The sequence below is a fragment of the Corapipo altera genome, unplaced genomic scaffold (assembly GCF_003945725.1).
Source record: "Corapipo altera isolate COAL_440 unplaced genomic scaffold, ASM394572v1 65, whole genome shotgun sequence".
Taxonomy (NCBI): Eukaryota; Metazoa; Chordata; class Aves; order Passeriformes; family Pipridae; genus Corapipo; species Corapipo altera.
In genome coordinates this window covers 3,696,850-3,721,064 of record NW_020884891.1, presented here as the reverse complement: position 1 = coordinate 3,721,064, position 24,215 = coordinate 3,696,850, and the positions used below count along the sequence as shown (strand labels likewise).

Genomic DNA, 24,215 nt, shown 5'->3' with positions numbered 1-24,215 from the left:
CCTTAATTATGGTGAGGTTATCAAGACATACTTCAGCACAAAATCAGAGAAGTAAATGAAGAGAGAGGTGACACAAGCACCAGGAAAAATCTGTTTAAAAGCTCACCTCAAAGTTTTAAATATTCTACCTAATCTTAAAACAAAATTAAAAAAAAGGGATTGAGCAAGGATCAGCACAGCCATGAGTGGTCTGTGAGGGACACGATGTCTGACTGCAAGAGGGGGAACGTGATGCACACTTTATTTCCTTGTCTCACTGCACCCCTGGCTCTAATTACATTTCCTGCAAAAATGGTTAGAGAAGCCTGGGGATAAATGGGAGCAGATATAGAATAATAAATAAATAAACTCTGTTTCTTCTCTCTGCATCTCTAGGCCAATTCCCTGTATTGCAGCTCAGTGAACTGAACGGGCTCACAAGGAGTGTTTGGTCAGAGGTTTGGTCAGGGGGGTTCTAAGTTTATTTGGGAATTTGCAATTGTACAAAGGGCAGTTTCCATGGTGTCACTTAGACTGTCAACTCCCTACACAACACTTGCTTCCTGCTCCTGACATATCAGAACAGCCCAAAAAATACTTATTCTCTCTCACACAAAGGTAGACAGATGTTGATAAAAACTAAGTACAAAAGACTGCACTTAATTTTGGTACTTGTTTCGAGACTTTGTACAGTTTTCAGAACAAAAAAAAGAGCAACAAAATGTCCACAAAAGAATCAATCTTTTGGGGTAATTGTCTGTTGCTGGGAAAGCATAGGAAGTGTTCCAACCCTAATCAATATGTCTCATGAAGAAACTGAGAAAGGTCAGTTCCTGTAAGAGCCTACACTGCCTACTTAGAATTGCTTTTCCTCCCATTGTTTAGGGATAACAGAATAACAAATTATTTGTGTGAAAAATTTTGTTCGAAAATAACTTGAGGAGAAACTACAGAGCCCAAAGGAATATCACTATATTGCTGTTACGTTTTGATCAGAAGAATGAAGGATGAAAAAGAACACTGACTTCCAGAAAATGTTTTTCTCATAAACTCTACATCTTTTCATTCAGCCCAAAAACTGCTGAATGCTTAGACCATGTGGAGATGCATTTGCTAAAAACTGGTTTTGTCCAACTTATAAAAGGCAAGCAATTAGAAAAGATGATGCATGCATCTACTTTTTCATTTCAAGTAATAAAATAAGCATTATTTTCTATTAAATATGACATTTCCCTCAACAATTGTCAAAAGTCTTTAACATGAATTTTCAAAAGAGCAGCTTCTTTCTTACCATTAAAATAGCTTGATGTGAGTGTTATAAGACAAACATATATATATTTATATGTATTTATACATACAAAACCACACAGAGATAATTTTCTCTGTGACCTGGGGACGTACCATTCAGAATATATTCCTAATTTAATTCTATTAGATTCATCTTTAGAAACATTCATATATATATATTCCACCTTCATTAAATACACTAGTTAAGTTGCATGATGCTATAATATATTTTTTAGTTGTAAATAAAATAAAGAAAAATTGACATTCCAATCAACCTATTTAGTCAGTATTCTTGCTTTTCCACAGCAAAATCATAGGTTAAGCAAAGGGAAACATCTGTTGTACAAACGTAACAGAAGTCAAGTGAAGCTTTTCTGAAGGGCTATGTTGAATTTAAGTGCTCACAAAGGCCAATTATCTCCAACTATATACACTGTGGTTTCAATTAAAATGCAATGTATATGTAAATTGTTCATTATTCCCAACTAACCTTCAAGGAAAACATTCTTAAAGCACAAGCAACACCTGTCCTGCCATGTGGGAAGCTGAGTAGGTGGGACAGGGGCCATCTTGGCTGAACAAGGCATTCCTGATGGAGCTCTGACACGAGCCAGAAACATGGAGAAGTGGAAGACCAGCTATACTATCCAGGAGGGATACTGCCCAGGGAGGGAAGCAGTTAAGCCAAAGCTCAAGTGGAGATAAACTGACAATGAGAAAAGCAACAAGAAAGGCTTTTATAGCTACGAAGACAGACAAAGGAGGATGAAGAAAAACAAAGGTCAGCAGTTGAATGGAGGATGGAACCCCACATCAAAGAAGGGGCTGAAACACTTGTGCCACCTCCATCTCAACCTTTGCCATCACTGTCTCACAGGCAGGCCAGGCAGCTGCCTGGTGTCATTGCAAGGTCTCTATTTCATCAAAGCTGTGGGACTCAAGGAACATATCCAATGCCTGGAAAAGGCAAATAAGCTCATCTTCAAAAACAGTGAGAAAACCCTGTTGTACTACACACTGGTCAGCCACCACTTCTGTGCTCAGGAAGATCACAGAGCCATTCCTTCTGGAAGCCATTTGCAGGCACATAAAGTACAAGAACGTGACTGGAAACAGCAACATTGGATATATGAATGGTAAACTGTGCCCAACCAACCTGATGGGCTTCTCTAATGAGATGCCTGGCTCTGTGGATGAGGGAAAAGCAATGGGTGTTGTTTCCTTTGGCTTTAGCAAAGCCTGCAATGCAGTCTCCCGGTCCCAGAATCTGCATCCATGCATTCACATCTCCAGACAAGGTTCCATGCAGCTTGGACTAACTTCTACACTAGACCTATTCTGAGCAGGAGCTGAACTCAAAGAACCCCATAGCATCCCACTAGAACCTAAATTACCTTATGTTTCTATGATTTCTCTTGTTCTCATAAAGGTCCACAACAGAAATCTAACAAAACCAGAAGCAGCAGTCTGAAGAACTTCTGAACTTTTACATTGAAATGGCTAGTGGCAGAAGAAACAAGCTTTTATCAATAGTCAGCCACTAGCAAGAATATAGGAGAATGATAAACAGGAAGAAACTAGTCATCAATATTCCAAAAATATTTGAAATTATACTTGTCATTTACCAAAATACTAAAAGAAGTTAATGGGACCACTTAGAGAAAGAATGCAGGCATTACATGAGTCTGAACTGGACAAATTTAATAAATATTCATGCTCTAGGGAATGTTTGGAGATGCTGTATAACCTCAGTCTTATATGATTGCTCCTGAATTCTTATCAGTAGTTATTACTTTCTTACAGTAAATCCTACAGACTAAAGCAGTTTCCGTATCTTTTTCCTTTCTTTCAGGGAACCTTCTTGCAAACATGAAAATATTGCAGAAAATCTTAATTCTTTTCAGTAATTTTTTTTCCTTATAGAAAAAAAAATAAATTGCTGTACTGTGAACTTCTAATGTTTGCCCTAGGCCTTGTTCAAGCGTCTGGAAAAAATTAAATCCCTAAACAACAATCTTTATGCCACTAAAGTCTACAAAGTTCTGCTCTAGTGGATAAAATAAGTCAAGAAATTCTCAAAAGACCTAATTACAATTACTACTACTACTGTATGTATCTGAACAAGTGAATTGACTGAAGCAGAAGTGATGCTGTGGAAAAGAAAAAGTGTCTCCTCAAGCTACATAGGCCTTGGATTTTACTATTTTATATTGGAACATTGCTATTTAAATTAGTATGCATCATACATATGGTCCAAGTTCATTTCATTAGTGAATAACTTTGTTAAAAATAGGTTTAGAAGATAAAAGGAAAGATAAAATGTTAAAGACCATAGAATCAGATGGATATAATTAGCTATTTAGACCAACATGTTGTATTAGAATAGTATCCTAGGAAATTATTTTGTTCATTTTCTAAAATTATAAAGCAATGCAAGAAATTAGCTCTACTTTTCAGGGTATGTCCCTTCTATCTAGAAAAACTTTTGCCTACCAGAAAGAGATCTTACACTTGATTTGTTCACTGCTAGTACACGTATCCAAATTTTAAAAAGAAAGACCATTAAAATTGATTCAGTATGCAACTGAAATTCAAGAGTTGGATTACTTTTGAAATAAAGCTAAAATACACAAAGGGTACTTGCTTCAAATCAAAGCTAGTAGAAGAAAAAGATTTAACTATAGAGAGTAGTTTAACTGCACCAAACCTTTCACAACAGCCTCTTCCACTAATGATGTTTAAAAGCAGTTATTCCTCCATCACACTGAAACTCTTATGATTGCGTGATAAATTCAGGTAGCTCCTGGCAACAGGCAGAGCAGTGAGCCCCAGCTGTATGGCAAACAGTGGTATTTCCAAGTGATGTTTGTATTCTCCAGAGACACAATGTGACATTACAGGCATCTGTTTTCCCTGTACACTTCCTATGGTGCAGCTAATTATGGCTTCCAGAAAGCCACTAGGAAAGATGACATTAAACCCATTAAAATCTTAACTGTTTAAAATTAAATTCTTGAATTTCTTAAAAAAAAAAAAAAAAAAAGACATACCCTGATCACTCTGGATGACTGGAAATAGTAATACAAGCACCTGAGTGAACTTGTGTCAGCAACACAGAGCTCATCTCCAAGGTTTCAATATCGCCAAGGCATCAGTCAGATTCTTACACAATATGAGTGTAGGCATTTCCATTCAGGTCTGGATTTTAAAATGCTTTTCAGATCATGTCTATTTTTTTGTGTGTCAGCCAACAGGCAATTTTAGTTAAAAGAGGAAAAATATTTTCTAACTATCCATATGTCTCAACCTTATTCACAGTTGAGCTGTCAAGTTAAAAACTGGAGGACAAGAGTTATCTGTGATCAAAATCGAAATTATTCTGGAAACATTCACCCAATTTCCTGCCACAGGACAACATAAAGTTAACTATGACAGCAAAAATAGAGAAATGAGGAAAGAATTAAAATTGGGAAAAAAAGATATCAGAAAATACGTAATATTTTGAAGACAATACTCACCAAAAATAGAGTTCTGAAGTTGCTCAGGTCGCCAAAGAATTCTTCTATGCTTATTGCTTTGGGATCAAAGGTAAAGTACTCTCCCAAATTTTCATACAATTTAGTCATATTGTTGTGCATGTTGGACAATTTTTCATATTGCTCCCGGGCACTCTCAGCAAAGCTGTAAGGTTTTGTTAAGGAAAATTATTCAAATGCAGTGCAATCTAACAGTAAATAAAGTAAACAAAGTAACAAAGTAAAGATAAGTGAGTACAAAGGTTAAAATTGGAAAACATGCAAGTGCTGTTCTGCTTTCAAATATGACACTTTTGTGTATTAACATGTCTGCAAGTTCATACTAGCATTTCCATTAGACGACCCCTTTCCAGTGGTGAAGATTTGACACTAACAGAATATACAACTTCATAAAATGTATAAATAACTTGGACATTTCTCTTTGAAGTAATGACTAATTTTATAAAATACATTCTATGAAATGACATAGTAAAAATTAGTTGGTTGTGAGACTCTATGATCTCTCACTGTATTCAGGTGATGTCATGTTCCTTACCTTATGGACATACATTTTATATGCTAAACATGCATAACTATCAATGGCAAAATCTAATTTTCTTTGCCTTTTATTACAAAAGTCTTCTCTGTGGATTCTTTCCTGCCCAGCCACACAGCTCATGCCCCAGGCTTCCTGTCCTAGGTACACTTTTTTGAGGTGCTCTCAACTATGTAATTTCACAGAACTTATAAAAATGAAACATCCACCCGCTCGCCCCAGTAAACTGACAAACAGCTTTGAAAAATTATTAGTGAGAAAAACACCATGGAACAACACACGTCTTTTTTCTTTTCCTTAGGAAGTATGGAAGTCCAGAAATGAGACTGAGATTGACTTTCATCTCAGCAGTCATCATTAAAAGTTTTAATAATAATGCTTTTAAATGGAAAAATGTGGCCTTTTTTCCCCCCTATATCAAGAAAAATATTTTTGAACAATTATTTTGCAAATACAAGAAGGGAGCAATGGAACCTATTAAGAGAAATATTAGTTTGCCTCAAAGCAAGTACGTTTCACTCTGCTGTTTTGTTCTGTGTGGTTGTTTATATCCACAAAGCCACAAATCACTAGGAAAAACCACAGCTGGTACAGGATTAAACTAGTTCTGCTGATACCCAATTGTAGCTGATGAAAGTGTTGTGCTGCACATATCAAACCCCAAGAACAAAAGACAAGTTATTCCCTGAACTACAGAAATCATTCAGCCTGGCTCCCTGTGGCTTTTCCTGGTAACGACTCTCTTCCATGCGGATTCTGATCGTTAATAGAGCAGAGCTCACGCTTCAGCTTTTCCCCAGACCTGAGACTCTAATTTGAGAGGCTGCCTAGTATCACATTTCTAATTACACAACATTTTTGAGATCCTGGAAAAACAACAAACAAACTGGAAACTAAGTAGGGGACAGAGATATACAGAGAAATCATAAAAAAAAAATTTCTTTTTGAGATTAGACTAAACTCAAAATGATCCTTCAGAAAATAGCCAACAAATTGTATAATAAAGAATGGAAATTCAGGTGGATATTCTATTAATAACATTTCTGTAGCATTTGGATACTGCTGAGTACCTAAAAGGCTGTCACTGCACAAGCATGAAAGAAAGCTGAAAATACCTTCCATTGGAAAGAGGCCTAATATTCCAGCTGGATTTTCCTGCCCTAACAAATGGGAGAGTATGTAAACAATATTTTAAAAACTGGTTCTTAAAAGTATGATTGAAAACTTTATCTAATATAAATTTCTCCCAGCAATTCTCTCCTCTCAATGAAAACCTCAGTAGCACAAGAGAAAAGCTGTTTGCTTATAATGTTCATTTAGAAAGAGAAACCAACAACATGATGGATATTAATATATAAATATCAAGATTCTGAAACTAACGTCTGCCTATAAAGTGCCACACAAGTGCAAGCACAGCAGCAACACCTGTATTCTCAGTGCATTGAAAAGAAGTTTAACCTCCTTGGTTAGAATTTCAAGCTTGGACTGTTGAATTGCTCACCTTAACACAAGACAAACCTGGTACAGTTCAGTCTTCAATGACATTTAACTGTACAAAAGCAAATGAAAGTTTAATGGCAAGAATACATTAAATAGGTAATAATGTCACATTACTGAATTATTGAGCACAGTCTAAAAATTTTAGAAAAACATGTATTGCCTTAGAGTCAGAAGACTGCTGCCGTGAACAACTCACCAAAAATACTAGGAAAAAGAAATACAAAGGTATATAAATGTACAAATTGTATCTGTGGATCCTTTAAATACAACCTTATATAATAAAAAACTGAATTAGAAAAAATACTTTGACTATTCCAGATTTGCAATTAATTCTTGGAGACAAAGCTACCAGAGTCAAATTCTCCATTCCAGTTGCACATTCACATGAGAAATAACATAATAAGCACTAAAAAACTCCCAAACAATACTCTTACTGAAATTGAGATGTTTTAAAGTAACACTGTAGAAATATACACTGTAAGCTCAACATTATTATTTTTTATCTATGAAGTACCAAACTGCAAATAAAAAATATCATTAACAGAGGGTTTGCAAGACAAAAGAATGTCAGTAAGAAAGAATAATAGGATGAGCAAAGAGAGAATAGTGTTTTAACTACGCTTAATTTTGAAGACAAGTCAGAGCTGTGCAGACAATAGTTTCCAGTCATATACCATGTAATATTAAAGAAGTTACTGTCATACTCTATATGTTTCATATAATCTTCCTACTTATAAAATATTAGTAACTTAAAACATCACCTTGAAATGTAGTGACTTAGTCAATGCAGTAATTCCAGGGAAGCAGAGCCATATGTGCCTACAGTATTTCATGAAAAAACATTAGTCAGGAATCTAAACTGTATCAAATTTGTGTAATACCAATATTTAATTCCAACAGTTTTCTTTAATACAGATTGAAGCTTCAATGAGTGTTTACTTAAAAACTGTAAACAAGGTTTCATTCTCACTATTCTGAACCCAAACAAAAACCACAGATTTTTCCACTATTACGTGTAAAGGGTGCTTGTTCCACTAAGAGAAATTACTTTATTCACAAGCTTGTTTTTTCTATATAGTCACATCTTTTAGCTTTGAGGACCACTACCATTACCCTTTCATGATTTTTACTGGTATCTTCCATGTAAACAGATGAAAAATATGATCAGAGAAATCAAGGTTGAAGATCTCAAATCAGCTGGAAGACAAGTCATGACTTCTACCATAACATGTGCTATGGATTTCAGACCAATATATCAATAACTTAAAAAAAAGCTAATAAAGCACCAGAATACACCAAACACTCACTTGCCCCAAGGCAACACCTATTGCTGCCAGCACGGACAAAGCAAATCAAAGGCAGCACTGACAGCTTGGCATCACCAATATATGTGCCACAGCAGAAAGAACATCAGTCATTTAATATGATTATAAAAAAATGCACCAGTGTTCCAGCAGCTAAGGAGGTCCCTCTCCAGGGCCATAGTCACTATAAAAAAAGGAGTTTAAGGGATGTTCACCACAGAATCAGCAACAGCAGACAAAAAACCAGGCCACTCAGTTGATGCCTTTGATACTTCCAGAAGATGAAAGATTGCAGAGCAAACACAAAGGAGAGACCTGCCAGAAGCTTCCTAACACTTTCCACAAGCCCTTCAAAGACTGACTACAAGTTCTTTTTGACATGTCCTTCCAGCTACTGGTTACAGGAAGCTGAAAACAGGAGAGAGTTGCATTCCACTGGGAGAGTTTTTCATGTAATGCTTGATTCTCAAAAGTTGGTGTTGACACAAAAAAGATCATTTAAGAAAGAGGCAGCTGGCATTGTGCTATGGATGGATTATCTCCTAATATAGAGCAAAAACACAAGGGCAAAAGAAAACAAAGGTCCACTGGGACTAGAGGTGTAATATGTTCTCATTTATAAACCCACTCAACCTAAAGAGTATTTAGTATCAAGGTATTTAGCATATTCTATAAATTGGTACTATAACAAAGGGGTAAAAAATAATCAGTCTAGGAGTCTGGAAAGCAAAACCACCTAAATTTCATTTATTTCAACACCTGATCTATTTAGTTTTCAGTTAACTTCAGTTTTACTGAATATTTCAGGGTTTCTTATTCTACTATACACACTGGTGCTAATACTTGTTACAGACAGAAACTGTAAAAATACATAGATCTAGTAGATAAAGTACACTTATCCTCAACCAATATTAAAGAAATACACTTCAATGAGAACTCGAATACTTGCTGAAAAATTTTTAATGACAACTACCAGTAAGTGTGAAAATTTGCTACAAACATTTTGAGCATACCAATTGCATCCTGTCATTTCAGAACTCTTGCATACCATTTCAGAGCAGGATTCTGGATTGAGGTACCACCAAACTAGGGTTAACATATTTTTTGTTTAGCTAGAAGGGAAAGTTTGATTCAATAGTGTCATCTTTAATGAAGGATGCACCAGTGCTCTTAGTTTCTAATCTCCAAGTTCATTCATAATAAAGCATTCTTTGAATTGAACTGGAGAAACACAAACAGAACTTATTAGCTGAAGATAGAAATTCAGTTTTAATAACAGTAAGTCATTTACACTGATAGCTTTATTTTCACCTGCTATCAGTATGTAAACAGATGGTAACAATTTTATCATTCACACTACATACATAATGGATCTCTGTGACTACATGGAAGACAAGACTTCTGGAGCGTACACAGATAATTATGAATCACAATTATATCCCTAAATCTTTTCTTCCTGTTAAAAGCCTTTGCAAAAAAGAAAAATTTGCAGAAATCTTCATTACAAGACACTTTGCTCTGCCCAAATTAGAACTCGAAGAAACCAAGATCCAGAGCAGGAGCCCCACTTTATCAATGTACACAAAATTGTCTACTTCTGTAGAGCTTAAAGATTCCTTAATAAAATATCCATAAAAAGCTCAGTGTGAGAATTTCTTTCTCATTACAAAGCAAATTACCTCATCAGTCAGCATTTAACAGAATTGCTCAGGAAAAACAACCAAATCAAAACAAAACACAGAAGAACAGTTGCCTCTCAGCTATCTTAGAGCAAAGAGGTCTATTCCTCTCCCTTCATTCCATTAGTACCTTAAGTTATCCTTAACTATCAGAACTATTTAACACAACTGCACTCACTGTGCACAGACAAGATTTCAGGTCTGTGTTCATGGAAATGAAGCACTAAAAGATGATACCCATCCAGGAACAATGCTGGCTGTGACCTGCTCCTTCTTCCAAAACTGCAGAAACATACTTAAGTTTGTGTTAATTAAGATGAGGCTTCTGACTTGTCCCTAAATGGCATAAAACTTTCATCTTGGTAAACAATAGAAAAAAATTGTCAATGTTTACTTAATCCCAGCTCTAAGCAATCGTAGCAATTCCCACCTTTTCTGCATTCAAACTCCTCAATAATGAAAAGACAATTTCCATGGATTCTACCACGTCACTATGCACAAGAGAAAGCTTATGTCAACATCATTTCAATACTGCTTTTTTATTTATACTTCCGTTAACAAGGACACAAAGATCAGTGCTCATTGCTTGAAAAGTCTCATAGAAACTCTCTGGGCAAAAACTGATAAACAAGGGTCTACTTTATATGATACTCAAACCAAGGAAAAAAGCTCCAAAGGCTGTTTCTTGAACTGGTTTATGCTGGCAAAGTCTGCTCAAAGACTTAGGATGCCAAATTGAGAATTTCCTGTGTTAGCACAAAGAAGAAAACTTTAAAAGTAAATAAGAGCACTTGACTGTTCAAAAAGAAAACAAAAGGTGACATTTCTAAAGCCATAGGATAGAGAGAAGGTAAGATCACGTCTATCTTAAATAAAAATACTTAAAAAAACCTCAAAACTCCAAAAATAGAGCTAGGTATTAACCTAAATTAACCTAAAACACTTTTGGGGTTTCGTTATTCAAAGAAAAAGAAAGTTTATGACCTCACAAGTTAAGATTTTTTTTCCCACAATTGTAACAGGGGAATAATCCCCAAAGTCCACTTCCCCATTTTTAACAGAAGACAGAAAGACCAAAACAGTTTTTAAAAGCTCTAGTACCTCTGAAAGCAAACCAAACCTTTCGTCCTGGCAAAACCAAAGCTTTATTTCCACTGATGAAGTCACCAGAATTTTGAAAATTCTTTTGTAAAAACACGCTGAGAGGAACTGAGTTGCCTGACAGTTGAAAAACATCCTTTTAGGAGAACATCAAAACTCCACTCAGGATAAAAAGAGATCAATAATTTAGCTTCATTTGTTCTGAATGGAAGCTGTGAGAGCTGTTAAAAATGAGGAATAAGAAGATTATACCAGAAGAAGAATGAAATAGATACAAGTGTAGAGATAACTTCACACCCAGCCTGTATTGGTTACGTATTTCATTATCTCACCCTCCCAATCTTAGACCTGTAGCAGGTACTTCAACATCCCCATGACCTGCAGAGCAGGTAACCCATGGAAGTACTACAACAATGGATGTGAGATGACAGGACAGAAGAAAGGCAAAGAATCTTATAAAATTACAGAAGAATATCAATAGTTCTCCAGTTCATTGTTCCAGCCTGTGAACGCTTTACAGGTCATCTTCCTATATTTGTACAAAATTCATAGATCTTTACTCAGATCCTTCAAAGTCATGGATCACATTTCTGGCTGGAATCCCGTACTACAAAGACTGCAAAGGAGTCACTCACTCCCTGAGTACTTTCCATAGGTGTTTTTCCAGCACCTTTTACAACAGAAATCATCTAGTGCTTAACTCAATTCTCATTTAGGATATTTTGATTTTCAAATAATTTAAAACAGTATGAAGAGTGGTACTGTAGCTTTTTGAAAAACAAATCTCTCTTATTTTTTGTGGTGACAAACAATCCCTATTTGTGTATTAATTAGAAAGCAACAACAAACACATGATAGTCAAGCACATATCAAACAGAAAACATTGCAAGAATAATGGATTTAGAGCATCTCTTCCCTGGAGAACAACTAGATAAAAATCTCTTTAGATGAACAAAAACAAGAAAGAAAACAACAAAAATGCAGCAATTACAAACAAAATGATGCTGTAAAATTTGTTTTGCATATCATATTCAAATTAATTGTGACTGTTTCAAATAACACAAAACATTGACAAACATGTTCTAACAACAATAAAAAAACTTAGTTGTTGATACGTATTTCAGCAAAAGCCTGGTAAGGGAGCCACTCCCAGAAATATTATATTAGCTTTGGATCACACAATCAGATACCTGAAACAAGAATTACAGCTTTTGGTGCCCTAAATCTTTCACAGAAACTGCAACCACATTGCCTTTCTCTTTGATCATGCAGTTTTCCCTTGCTTTATGTGGATTTAATTAAGCGAGGGATGTTTGAGCTGTCAGGTGTCTCCAGTTTTAACAAGCTTCAATCAGGAGATGGATGGGTACCTCATCCAGATAAAGTTTTGTTGGTGAAGTGTGGAGAAGGAAAAGAGAAATGTCTCCCTATGTTTCTTTAATGTTACAATGTCAGAATCCTCAATTTCTTGTTTTGAGAAATCTGCAAAACTTCTGATTGTATGTATAATGTTTCAAGAGCCCAAATCAAGGAGGAAAGGGAATTATTCTGTGTCACCTGAGACAAAAGCACAGAATAAATTTATTCAAATTGAGATTTGTTTAGCACAAACACAACAAACACAAGTTCATGTAGAGGAGAAAATGAAAGACTACACTAAAAATGAGAGACTACTTTGCACCTAATCAGTATTTTGAATACCAGTTCCTATGTAAAGCCCCACATCATAAATGATTTGAGTAAAATGGTGCATGGCCTTTCCCTTCTCTTTTCTCTTCAGAAATGGTCCCATATTTTTGGTATTAGTAAGTTATTGGGCAATTATTTGCTAGAAGCTCACCACTGCTTGCACACAATTAGCTGTGCCCCAAACAACTGGGAGTAAAACACAGAAAAGTCAGGAAAGTGAAGTAATCCCTCAAAATTCTATCTTGGACAACAGACACTATTTCTTAAACAACTGTTCTGGTCAGAGAGAAAAGCAAAGAGAATGATCACAGGGCAAGCAGGATCTGAAATCAAAGTTTCCTTTATTCACAGGCACCACTTATTTCTCAGTGACGTTTTTCTCCTCCAAAAAACTTGAGTTTTTAAAAAATATTTTTTTTGGAGGAGTGGAGAAGTGTGGAGGGCAAAAAGCAGTTTTGTGAACAGCAACAACATTTTTGCTAAAGCAGCATCTCACGACAGCTTGATTTTGATATCTAAAGCTGCAGCTCCAGGGATTTACAGAACGCACTCTCCCTTCAATTTCTGATTTTAAAATAAGCACACAACATCTCTAATGGACTATCACCCTAATAGTGCACAATTCTTTACAAAAATATCTTCCAGTGATCCGGACAAGTTGGTTTAATATAAATTCAAGAATGAAGGTACAGTTTCCATCAGGCAATTATTCACAATCAGGGAGCTGTTAGATTTCCATTAGATGTATAGAAGTAGAATTCTGTTCATGGAATTTTATTCTTTAGAATCTTGTAAACGAGCAGGCTTTTTTCTCCTATATAATTTTTCTTGTGCCTGTGTAGATAACTGTCAAAGAGCTCCCTCTCATTAGCTAGCCAACGTGTACTCTTTTTATACTCTCTTCCTTTCTTGTATATGATCCTTTCTCAATCTTACTCAGCATCAGCTTTGAAGCCCAATTTTAGGTGCAGTCTTCCAGGTGTAAAATGGAGCTCCCTCATGTGGCACATCCACATAATCTTAGGGATTAAACGAAAAATCCAACACCAATTTCTAATCAAACTTCTGCAGTTACATGTACAAAAGTTCATACTACGTAATTTACAGAATATATGTTTTTCAATAAATAAAAATAAGAAGCTATTTGAAGTTCTTGATTGCCACGCAGTTATTGCTGCATATCACTGTCTCCCCATTTGTGACATTTACCAATTTCTTTCTTTATCTCTACTATAATGGAAAGTACAGATTATCTGTACACTCCTGTTCACAGGATTCATAGTATAACCTAATACAAAAGAAATCAGTATAATCTTCTGTCCTCTCACATCAGGCCTTTCCTTCTTAAAAGGAATGCAAATCTGAAAGTAGAAATAAACTGTCAAAGAAAATTGATAATCTGCTTTGTAGAACATATTTTTCATTTATAATGCTCCATAGTTCTTGTATTTTAAACTATTAACTTCATGAAAACTGTGCCTTAGTCCAGACCAGTAAAAACTCAAAGGATCATTTTCCAAAGGCGTTGGTAATTTTTTTTTTTACTGACATCAAATAGTTCCAAGAGAAATGAACATTATGTACTAAAACATGACACATTATTAGGTGCTTTTCAAATTCAATCCAAGTAAAGATTATACCTATATAATCCTATAGTTATCACCTGGAACACAGCAAGCATTTTCAGTTTGCTTTCAGAAAGATAAATTAAAAAGGAAAAAAAAGAAAAGAAATAATGTATGATAATAAAGGAAATGGAAAGTTCTTTAAAAAGCACCGTGTGTCGAATTTGGCAAGAAGATACATTTACAATTCTTTCTGTATACATCTGAATTGAGGGGAAAATAAGAAGGGAAGAAAAGAACCTTTTAAAAAGCAACATTAAGGTAACAAAAAATGAGTGCCAGCTGACCCTGAAAATCCAGATAAACTCGGTAAGATCACCATCTGGGAAAGTTCTTTTAAAAAACTTCTATTAGACATAACTGAGGGTATCTAAGTGCAGAGTTTTAATTTAGTTCACAGATTCAATATTTCTATGAAAAATCATACAATTTTTCATGAAGATGAGTTACTGGCACTTTTCTTTCATATTTCTTTGTCTTCATATACTTCTGCTTTAACTTTTCCTCCCTGACAGGTACAGTTACATATATTTCTGCGAGACCCCCCCTCAACCTGCCAGCCCTACTTTCAATTCTGTGTAAAACAATTTGCAAACTTGCCTGATTTCTTTGGTATGGTATCTGTACAAACATAACAAAACCCCTGAAATCAAGACACTTACAAAGCCATCGCAACACAACAAAATAAAGAACACACCCTTAGCAAAATTCAAATTAATTAATTTTCCTTTATGAGGAACATATTGTCTATACTGCATTTCCAACTGTGTTTGCTTCTCGGGTTTTTACCTCGTAAAAAAGAGGAGATAGTGCACAATTTATCTTGCCAACAAACTACATCGTCACAAATGCACATGTCCATTACTGTTTTTCTCCATTATAGCATCCCACACCTCTCCAAAGTTATTCTCACACTATTAGGTCTTGATTCCTGATCCAAGACCCCTCAGTGCTTCCCTCCCTCGTATCTGCAGTATTTACTGACTTTTTTTTATCTGAGAGTTTAACTGATACACTGTTTGCACCTTTTGTTACAGACTCTCTCTGAAGCAAGTACACAAAAATGGACTTCCCACCAGTCCCTGAAGAACATCAGAGATTCCTTATTCTACTAAACATACTGTTATTTCTCATCATCCTGTATTTTTATGCACTTAAGGCCTGTAGTCTGAGGCTGATCTTGTCTCAAAGCAAATCAACAATTTTCACATAACTGGTCAAGCACTGAAACAATGATTTACTAATATCTCTCTGTTGGCTTATAACATGTTTTGCTCATAAAAGACTGGAATATCTCCTGATCAATTATGCAGGTCTTCGTAGAATTCCTTTCCCAACAATGAATATAAAGATATTAAAACAGAATAATATAAAAAGGGAATAAAGCCAGGTACTAAGCAAAAGCACAGCAAAGTACTGTAAAAAACCCATATTAGGATTAAAAAAATAAACATCTGGAACCTTGCCAGATTAGACCCAACCAATTTTAAGTTTTCCAAATTCCATTTCACTGAGCAACACACAGACTGCATCAAATTAAACAATTAACATGAAATATCTGAACAGCATCTCTGTTACTTGATGGTTTGTAATAAAAACAGACTAACAACTCTTTTGATGCATAGTGTACCACAGAGGAAAATATAGAATTTCAGTACACCTTAAGGAAAATTTCATACTTTGGGTGATTAAACCCCCCACACACACACACAAAATCACCCACATTTATTCCAGAAATCTTCAGTATGCTTCATTAGAGCTGAGAATGAGAGGCAGTAAAACAGGAGAGATGGCCTGAGATTTGCAAATGATAGTGTGTTCTCTGCTTCAAGATAAACCTGCTACTCCACACACCCTACAAAAGCCCTTGTAATTCCACACTGGCTTTTAAAATTTACAGATTTAACATGGAAGACAGACTGACAGTCTCCTCCATCTCTATTACTCACATATTTCTTAGTATTTACTCAGAAGGAACAAAGTAGAGGGGATAAAAACTAAGGCTAAAACTATGCTCGAGCTTTCATTCCTCAATCCTCTTCTGTCAAAGATACAGCTTAAGGAAAATGTATTTCATTTTATACTGTGTCTCAGTAGAAAAACCGGACCTGACCAAGCAGGAAGATATCAAAGTTTTTTTTCCACAAGGTTAAACTCATCTTAATTGGGAAATATCTAACACTACAAGGGTTGCAGCTTAGTAACCATGGATGTTTAAAGCACAAGAGTGAATAAAGGAAAATAGTCTCCCAGTGCAAAAACCTGCAAAGCAATTCTGAAATTAGGTTTGTAACAGGATCATGACAAATTGATTGATTTTTTCCCCACTAATTTAGAAAGAAGACATTTAGAAATTTAGAAAGACCATTGTCATTTACTGTATTAAAAAACAAACCATAGGCAACTGTTTTCAGTCATGACTAGAAAAGGAGATTCATTCTATTAAATCTAAAATAATTTGTCTTTTTTTAAGCAATAGATTTTTATAAGTTAACTTTGTCCAAAGATTCATGCATTCACCTGCTGCACATCACAGCAAACACAACTGGATAATGCACTGTAGGTCCACAATATTTACAGGCAGCAGAAACGGTACCTTTAACCTTTCATTAAATCAATTATGTCTATGAACCCTCATGACAAATATCCAGTCACACAAAATGTGACATCAGTCATGCAAATATTTCAAAACAACTTTAATGGGAGGATCTTTTTTATTATTATTCCAGGGTGAAAAATGAGGTAAGCAAAAGGATTAGTAAATGCCACAAGGCCATTGTGACATTTTTTAGTGGAAATCAAATTCAATAGCAACAGTTACATCATGGCTGTCAGCAAACAACAGGATCTCCTAAAAATAAATAAATAAACAAACAGATTACAGCTTCTGGGGCTGTTTGTGTGTGAGTGTCTCTGTGCTGCTCAGCACAAACATCTTCAGAACGCGTTTCTGATGTTGTGCCTTCTAATTGCAATAGATCCTGGCCATATTTCTGATCTGCTGATTATCTTATTTTTAAACTGGTACCTACAAAATGGTAACTGCACATGCAGATCATTTCATATGCTGGGAAGACCTACTCTCTAAAGACTAAGTAAACAACTTTAGTACATTTGAGCTCAACAACATAAAATAGTGGAGGTTTTTTTCCCCATAGCTTAATAATGCCAACTGAATACACAAAACTAAATATAGCCCAAATTGCTTGTAATCTGATTTTGAACTTGGCACGGTCAGTTGTTCAATAGGATTCAAAACGCTGAGATGCCATGAGCTTAAACAATTAGCAATGCAAAAATGGAAGAAGAAAAAAAAACACTGTTTATTCACCAATGCCCTGAATTTTCTAAAAAAGCCTCTAGTTTGGGAAAGTAAAGCAGATTATATGTACAAACTAATTCTTCCTATCTTCTATCACAGTGCTTTCAGAAGTAGGATTTTCTGCCAATGCTGATGAAACACGTCAGCCCCTCAGATGTACTTCTGAGAATTACCAGCACGATCAGTTTAATCAAGTGTGTCTTGGTTGCTTTAGCAAACCCATTTAAATATGAGGCGAGTGTTCAGAGATAAAAGGTTTTTAAATGTAACCTCTCAGAAAATGATACACTGTCAATTTCCTTTTCAAAAGTGCATTTTAGTGATTCTTTTCTCGCATTTGGGGCAACACAAAATAATGCAAATCTGGGGCATGCAGACATGCTGGCTGTCAAACAGCCAAGCAAATCACTGAAATCTCAAATCTAATACTCAAATCACAAATTTAGCTCTCTCAGAGACACAAAAACTTAGAACAGAGAGTCCTAGATGCAAAATTAAATGTACACCAACCGCATGATATTTTTTCTTTACTCATGTTGATCAATTTGCATAAAAAACCCTCTAGAACAGACAGTACAAGTTGTAAGTTCTTAAGAGCATTTTATTATCTCATTATCAATAAGTTTGAATTGACAGAAGTCTGCAGTAGGGGGAAAAAATGGTATTCCTGATACTTAAATATATGTTCTACTTCAAAAAGTTCCTTGAAACATGAACAATTTATATACTAAAATTAACAGTAAAGCAGAAAATGTACAGCATTGTGGGACTTATAATTACTGCTTAAAGCATTTTCCATTTAAACATAAAATTCCTTAAACTAGAGATTCAACAGTAAATAAATGGTTACTTCTTTGTGCTGGGCCTTCAGTAGGCAGTGTAAAGTCTTTTTCTTCCACTTACTATTTTACTTTAACAAAAAATAGGATTTTTCTTGTATGCTGCTATTAAAAAGTTAAATTTATCACAAGTTTATTCTTGAAGAAATAGTTTCTCATACTTAAATACAAACTACAAAAATTACAAAATCTTAAATAATCCATACCAAGTAGGAAAAGTCTCCTCCTACTGCTGGATGCTCACTGTAATTTACTGATATTTGCAAATCCTAAAGTTTCAATAAGTTCATCATTATGTCATGGATGGTAACAAAATAGACCACATGATGACCTCAGCTGATCTTCTTAATAATTGAGTAAATTCAAGTTCAAAAGAGTTGAGTGAAGCTTAAAGTAGTCTATTTTTCCTCACTGGAATAAAAAAAAGGGTTTAAAGTTTCATTGTTTCTGACCTTTCTTCATTTACAAAGAGTATCAATAATATGAATTTAGTGGGGTTTGTTCTGTTTTCTCTACATTAGCAAGAAAGACTAACAATCATTGAAAACAACAAAAAAATTCCTTGGCTAGGCATTTAATGAAGTTTTAATTTTATTTCCTTTCCCTGTATTCACTCTGATCTAAACCAAGCCTTTCTCTGGTACACATCTTAGGCTTTCTGCTCACTGCTCCTTAGAGTTTGTTTTGAACTGTAAGCAAAAGGATTAACTTTAAAGAAATGCTCAACACTAAGGCTAATGATTTGTATAATGTAACTGCAACTTAAAATATAAAAAATAAAAGCCATGCTCCATCTAGAAGCAGTAAGGTAGATTTCTATCTCTACTATTTAGGAAAAGTATTTTATCTGGATAAATAATCATCATTTCCCCAAAATACCTACTTTAGTCAAGAGCTGCACTTGCAAATGAAAGTGTTCTTGAACGTCATTTTTGTAGATAGCAAAAACATAAAACTTTATATAAATATTGTAAGAAAAGGCACATGTATAAAATTGTTTTAAAGACTATACATGACTTAGAATTTGAAAAACCATTGAATGGTTCTCTTTACAGTTCTCAAAGTACTGAGAAATGCCTCTATATTTAAAAACACATTCAAATACATTCAGGCAAAAGACAGTTCTTCAAATGTAGGAACATATACAAAAGCTCCTGGAAGTTTCTCCCTTCTGGGTTATTTGTGAGAAGTCCCTATTTATGAACAAATTCAGATATTAATGTACATTTTCACATAGAAATTAAGACACCAGTAGATGTCAAGCTGTCTGAAAAACAAAAACAGGCTTTCCTAAAAATGACATCCCAAAACACTTTAAGTGAATTATTTTTCCATAACAAGCCAGGAGGAAATCCCAAGTGTTAAGAGATGACAAGAGTGTTAATGCCATTAACATCCTTTCAACACTCCATGTCAGTGTGTAATTGATGTCCTGCTGCTCAGTCACTCTGAAAGGGGGAAAAAGGTTCCCAGCCATTTCCAGATGCTGAGATCCTGGTCTGGAGTACATTTGTTCCTTCCCCAGTGGCCTGCTCTAAGAGATGCTGCAGTGCAGCTCCTACCAGAGAATCATCAGTTGATGTTTAATGCACATTAAATATCTAAGATTCTCACTGCATAAAAGTCCCCCCCCCACAAAGCAGACTTCTCCCCAGATCATTTATGTACAACTGAAGTACATCAAGTAAGGAAATAAACCCCCTCACATTCAGCTGTGAAGCAGTAATCATTATTAGATGGAACTGTGAGCATAAATACATATCAAGTGAGAATACATGCCTTTCAGGAAGGCAGTTTTTTTTTATTTCATAAAAAGGATTCTGTTTTAATGAATGGTGTTCCTTACAGAAAATTAGAATTAGTTCACAAATTGCTGCTGTTCCATTTAATGATAAGATGAATGCACAGTGCTTTGAATTTTTTTATCTGCATCAATTTTTGCTCTTTCATTCATCATTCCCTTAATTTTGAAACTCTTTAAAAATCAGCTTTTAATTCTTCACATGTATGCAATCACTTAGAAGAAATATTAGTTAGAAATGGCAGCATTTACTGCTCTGGTAGGCAAAAAGATTTTAATAAGATTAGGCATGTTAGTGTCTCTTAATAGGGTAAATGATACAGCTGAAAACCAGAAAAGCCACATAAACTCTTCCTTTAAAGATAAACTAGTAGATCTAGGACACATTTATATAAATAAATTAATGTAAGATGGTTTATAAAACATATAATGATCCAAAAGCAATACAGTCAAAATCATGCTCTCCAGGCAGCAGGATAACAAAAAGCACGACCCCAATGGCCAAACACATCTCTTCCTGCCTGCTGGATCTGCCTCTTTTCCCTTCTCCTTGGAACAATGTTCAGAGTTCCTGTCTATTTTCTAGAGGAATAAACTTTTGTCATTGAGTGTGTGTACATTGGAAGGAAGAAAGAAGTGGTATTTATTATTTATGTATTTATAGTTCTATGTCAAGATTAATTAAAAAGTTAACTCTGTACAGCTTTCCATTTATTCCCTCTGAAATTGCTTTTCATTCTGTTGTCTTTAATCTTTGTTAATAACATTTACATTTAAACTCCATTAATCTGAATATCTTTCTCAACCTCCAACTAGACACTTACATCACTAAAAAGAAACCAGTGTATACACCTACAGCAAGTAAAGCTAAAATTCAGAGTTCTGCAGTTTAAAAAAAAAATCTTCAATTAGAGGCACAAACACCGAAATGAAATAAGAAGTGAAAGCCAGACCTGGCTTAGTCTGTAATTACTTTTCTAAACTGTTGAATCAGACTCCCCAGTGCTGCATGAGCAGGGCTAATTATAAAAGAAACCTCTCACATTTGAAGTTGAATTATTTACACAATGTTCTTCAAGTAAAGTACAGTTCCAGTCATGGATTAGATAATAAAAAAAGTTGTCTCAGGAATCACACAAGTTGTTTAATATAGCAAGAAATTCACAGAGTATTTTAATCTCCTTTTTTGTTTTGGTTTTTTTTTTTTTTTGCTTAACCATACTACTTTCTACTTTGTCTTACAGCAGAGCTGTAACCCTGAAATACTCAAGCACTAGGAGAGATGCTCAGTCTGAAAGTCTTTAACCTTCTAATCTCAGTATGTGCCACCACCAACAAATCTTTAATCAGTTGATGAAACGAAACACATACTTAAAACCAGGTTGTATTTTTTCACCCTTAAGAACTATTCTTCAACCTAATAAAAAATACAGGAGTGTAGAAAACTTTGAAATACTCGATGATAAGCAGAAACAAATTTGAACATTTGATATAAAGAGAGATGACTTTCTAAAAAAGAAACCCACCACTTATCAGGTCATCTATTAATTATGCAAACATAAATCCTCAGGTAGAATCAGTTCATTTCTTACAGGCTTATCTCTTTTGTCAAGCCACCAAATTCACTAGTTTGATAAAAGCTGTCAGGCACTCACAGTTCCAGGTGCCTATTTTAATTGCCTAGTGGTGGTAATCTACCTGTGACATCAAGGTACATGCAGTGAAGTTAAGCTGCCCAGGAGACTTGCAACAATAATTTTTAGAAATTTCATAGGACCCCCCTATTTTTGACAATACAAAGAAGCATTAACACATTAATTTTTTTAAACTCTTTTGCATTGTCAGACAATCTTTCTTCTATAAGAAATTCAGGTGATAAACTGCAAAGAGGAAACAGTTAAATATTACCTCTTTGACTCTTTCTCTTCACTAAATTATTTGAGAGATGCCCAATGTTTTTATAAATAAATACATAGGGAGCAAAACAACAAATGGTAAAACATTTACTCAACACAACTGAAAAATCATTTCTATAGCCTGTAAACCAGAGCCATCAAGCTTAATAAGAAAACACAATTGTGAAGGTGCATTTCAGAATGTTGATTTAATTTCTGAACAGAAGTGGGGCTGAGGTGACAGAGTTCAGCCCACGCACGGGGTGACAAGGCAAAGGACAATTACGAGGCAACATTATGAGTTGTTCTGATGTGAATGTATCTCAGAGAAATGAGGTTTTTTTTCTAATAGCAGAGCTGATAACTGTGATTACTAGTAGCAAGTCTCTTAACCTTGCAAGTAAGACAAGGCGGAAGAGAATATGTAAGGAATAAGAAACAATTTTCCACTTAGTCAGGAGTTGTCTCCCTTAAGCTCCTTTGCTGCAGTCTTGTCAGAAACTTAAAATAAATCCATACAGAGAAGATATTAAATAACTTCTAGTGAAATTCTGGCACTGAATCCATTCAGATGGTAAATCCTGCTAAAACTGACTTTTCAAATACAGGGTAGTTGAGAGAAGCTCTTCCATACATCCACCTGCTAAACGTGATGAGCAGCTGCAAATGGCTCCTTTTTTTTAACCTCCTTTGAAAAACCTACAAAACCAAGATTCTGTCTGGTGGCAGTAAGAAAGAAGAGATGTCACAAGAACGATCTGAGCTTCTATAAATGCACAAAATGCCTTGGACTTGACCATCCTCCAAATGTGTCCATATATGTACACAGAAAAGTGCTTTGTGCAAAACAAAAATACCGATGAATTTTTCTTCTAAGAAAAAAAGGCTTCTGCCTAGTCTTTGTTGCAGTTTTGTGAGCTTCCTGTAGCAATAGTACACTTTACTTGTTACTTTACACTTTGGAGTAAAACTAAAGCTGGTTATAGGAAAATTTTGGAGAGAAAGCAAGTTAGACCAACATCATATGGTATTCTCCCACAGATTTTAAAAAGGACAAACCACTTTTGAGTGCAAAAAATGTAAATACTTCCCTAAAATTATCTGTTAAAAATTACATTAGAACCATTAAGAAAATTATATACATACCCTGCCCTTCAAAAAACACATGTGAAGCTAAAATAACAAAAATATTAACTTTACTGCTTATATTTTCCTAAAAGTGATTCAATAAATATTATTAAAACGATTCCTTAAGGCAAAAAAAATAAATAAATCTCCATATTACTATCTCTGTGACTGGTCACTATAACTACTTTCTTCCAGAAAGCTCTCTGGTTTCCCCCTTGGAAGTCTGATTATAGATGCTTTAAGTTCTACTCAGTTCTTTCAGTTTCTTTCTCACTTTTCTTACATTGAGCATGTTCTCTGATGCTTTTTTTCCTCTGCTCTAGAATAAAGGTATGAAAGAAGACACAAAATCTATTTTCAAGTGCTGTAAATACTCAACCAGATAATCAGAATGTTCAGTTCACCAATGAGGATGTGCAAAAAGGATATGCTCATCTTCTCTACAAACTTATCGTGTTCATCTTGAGTCTTAGGGAAATTCTGAATGTCATTTTCTAGGCGATGGATCTGTTGGTTCATGGAATCAAGGTTGCTCTTCAGAGTCTGGGCTGAAACTAAGGAAAAAAAAAAAAAAAAGGACAATGAGTAAAAAGTTTCCAGATTCCGGAAAGGGTATCAGAAGGGGAAAAAAACCAGTGTCAGTATAAATAGTCTTAAAGAGAAGGATTCCATTTAGTAGACCCATATTTTTCTGAATTATTGCTCATAAAAATCCTACCCTTCATAAAAATTAAGTGAAAATATCTACTGTAATATACCAGATCATCATATTTAACGTTAAAATGTCACCATTTAATTCTACCATTAGTTCTAATTATTCAATTTCTATTTGAGTGTATGGTAAAAAAATCTAATATTTCATTCTTTTAAATCCAATTCAAAGATTAAAAACGAACTAGAGTTCAAAGAGATTTTACCTTATTAATGCAGGTACTTGGTTAAATTATTATTAATGCGTATTTCTGTTACAGGAATGATTTAAGGAATAGACATGG

The 24,215-nt window shown here is 34.9% G+C and overlaps 1 protein-coding gene across 1 annotated transcript in view; it reads right to left on the bottom strand.

The window, feature by feature from the left end:
• Nucleotides 1–24,215, bottom strand: part of DIAPH2 (diaphanous related formin 2) — a 199,070-nt gene that overhangs the window by 77,368 nt on the left and 97,487 nt on the right. The window contains 2 exon segments of the mRNA XM_027645135.1: nt 4,785–4,949; nt 23,650–23,774. Of these exon segments, the coding sequence (XP_027500936.1) occupies nt 4,785–4,949; nt 23,650–23,774 (290 nt within the window).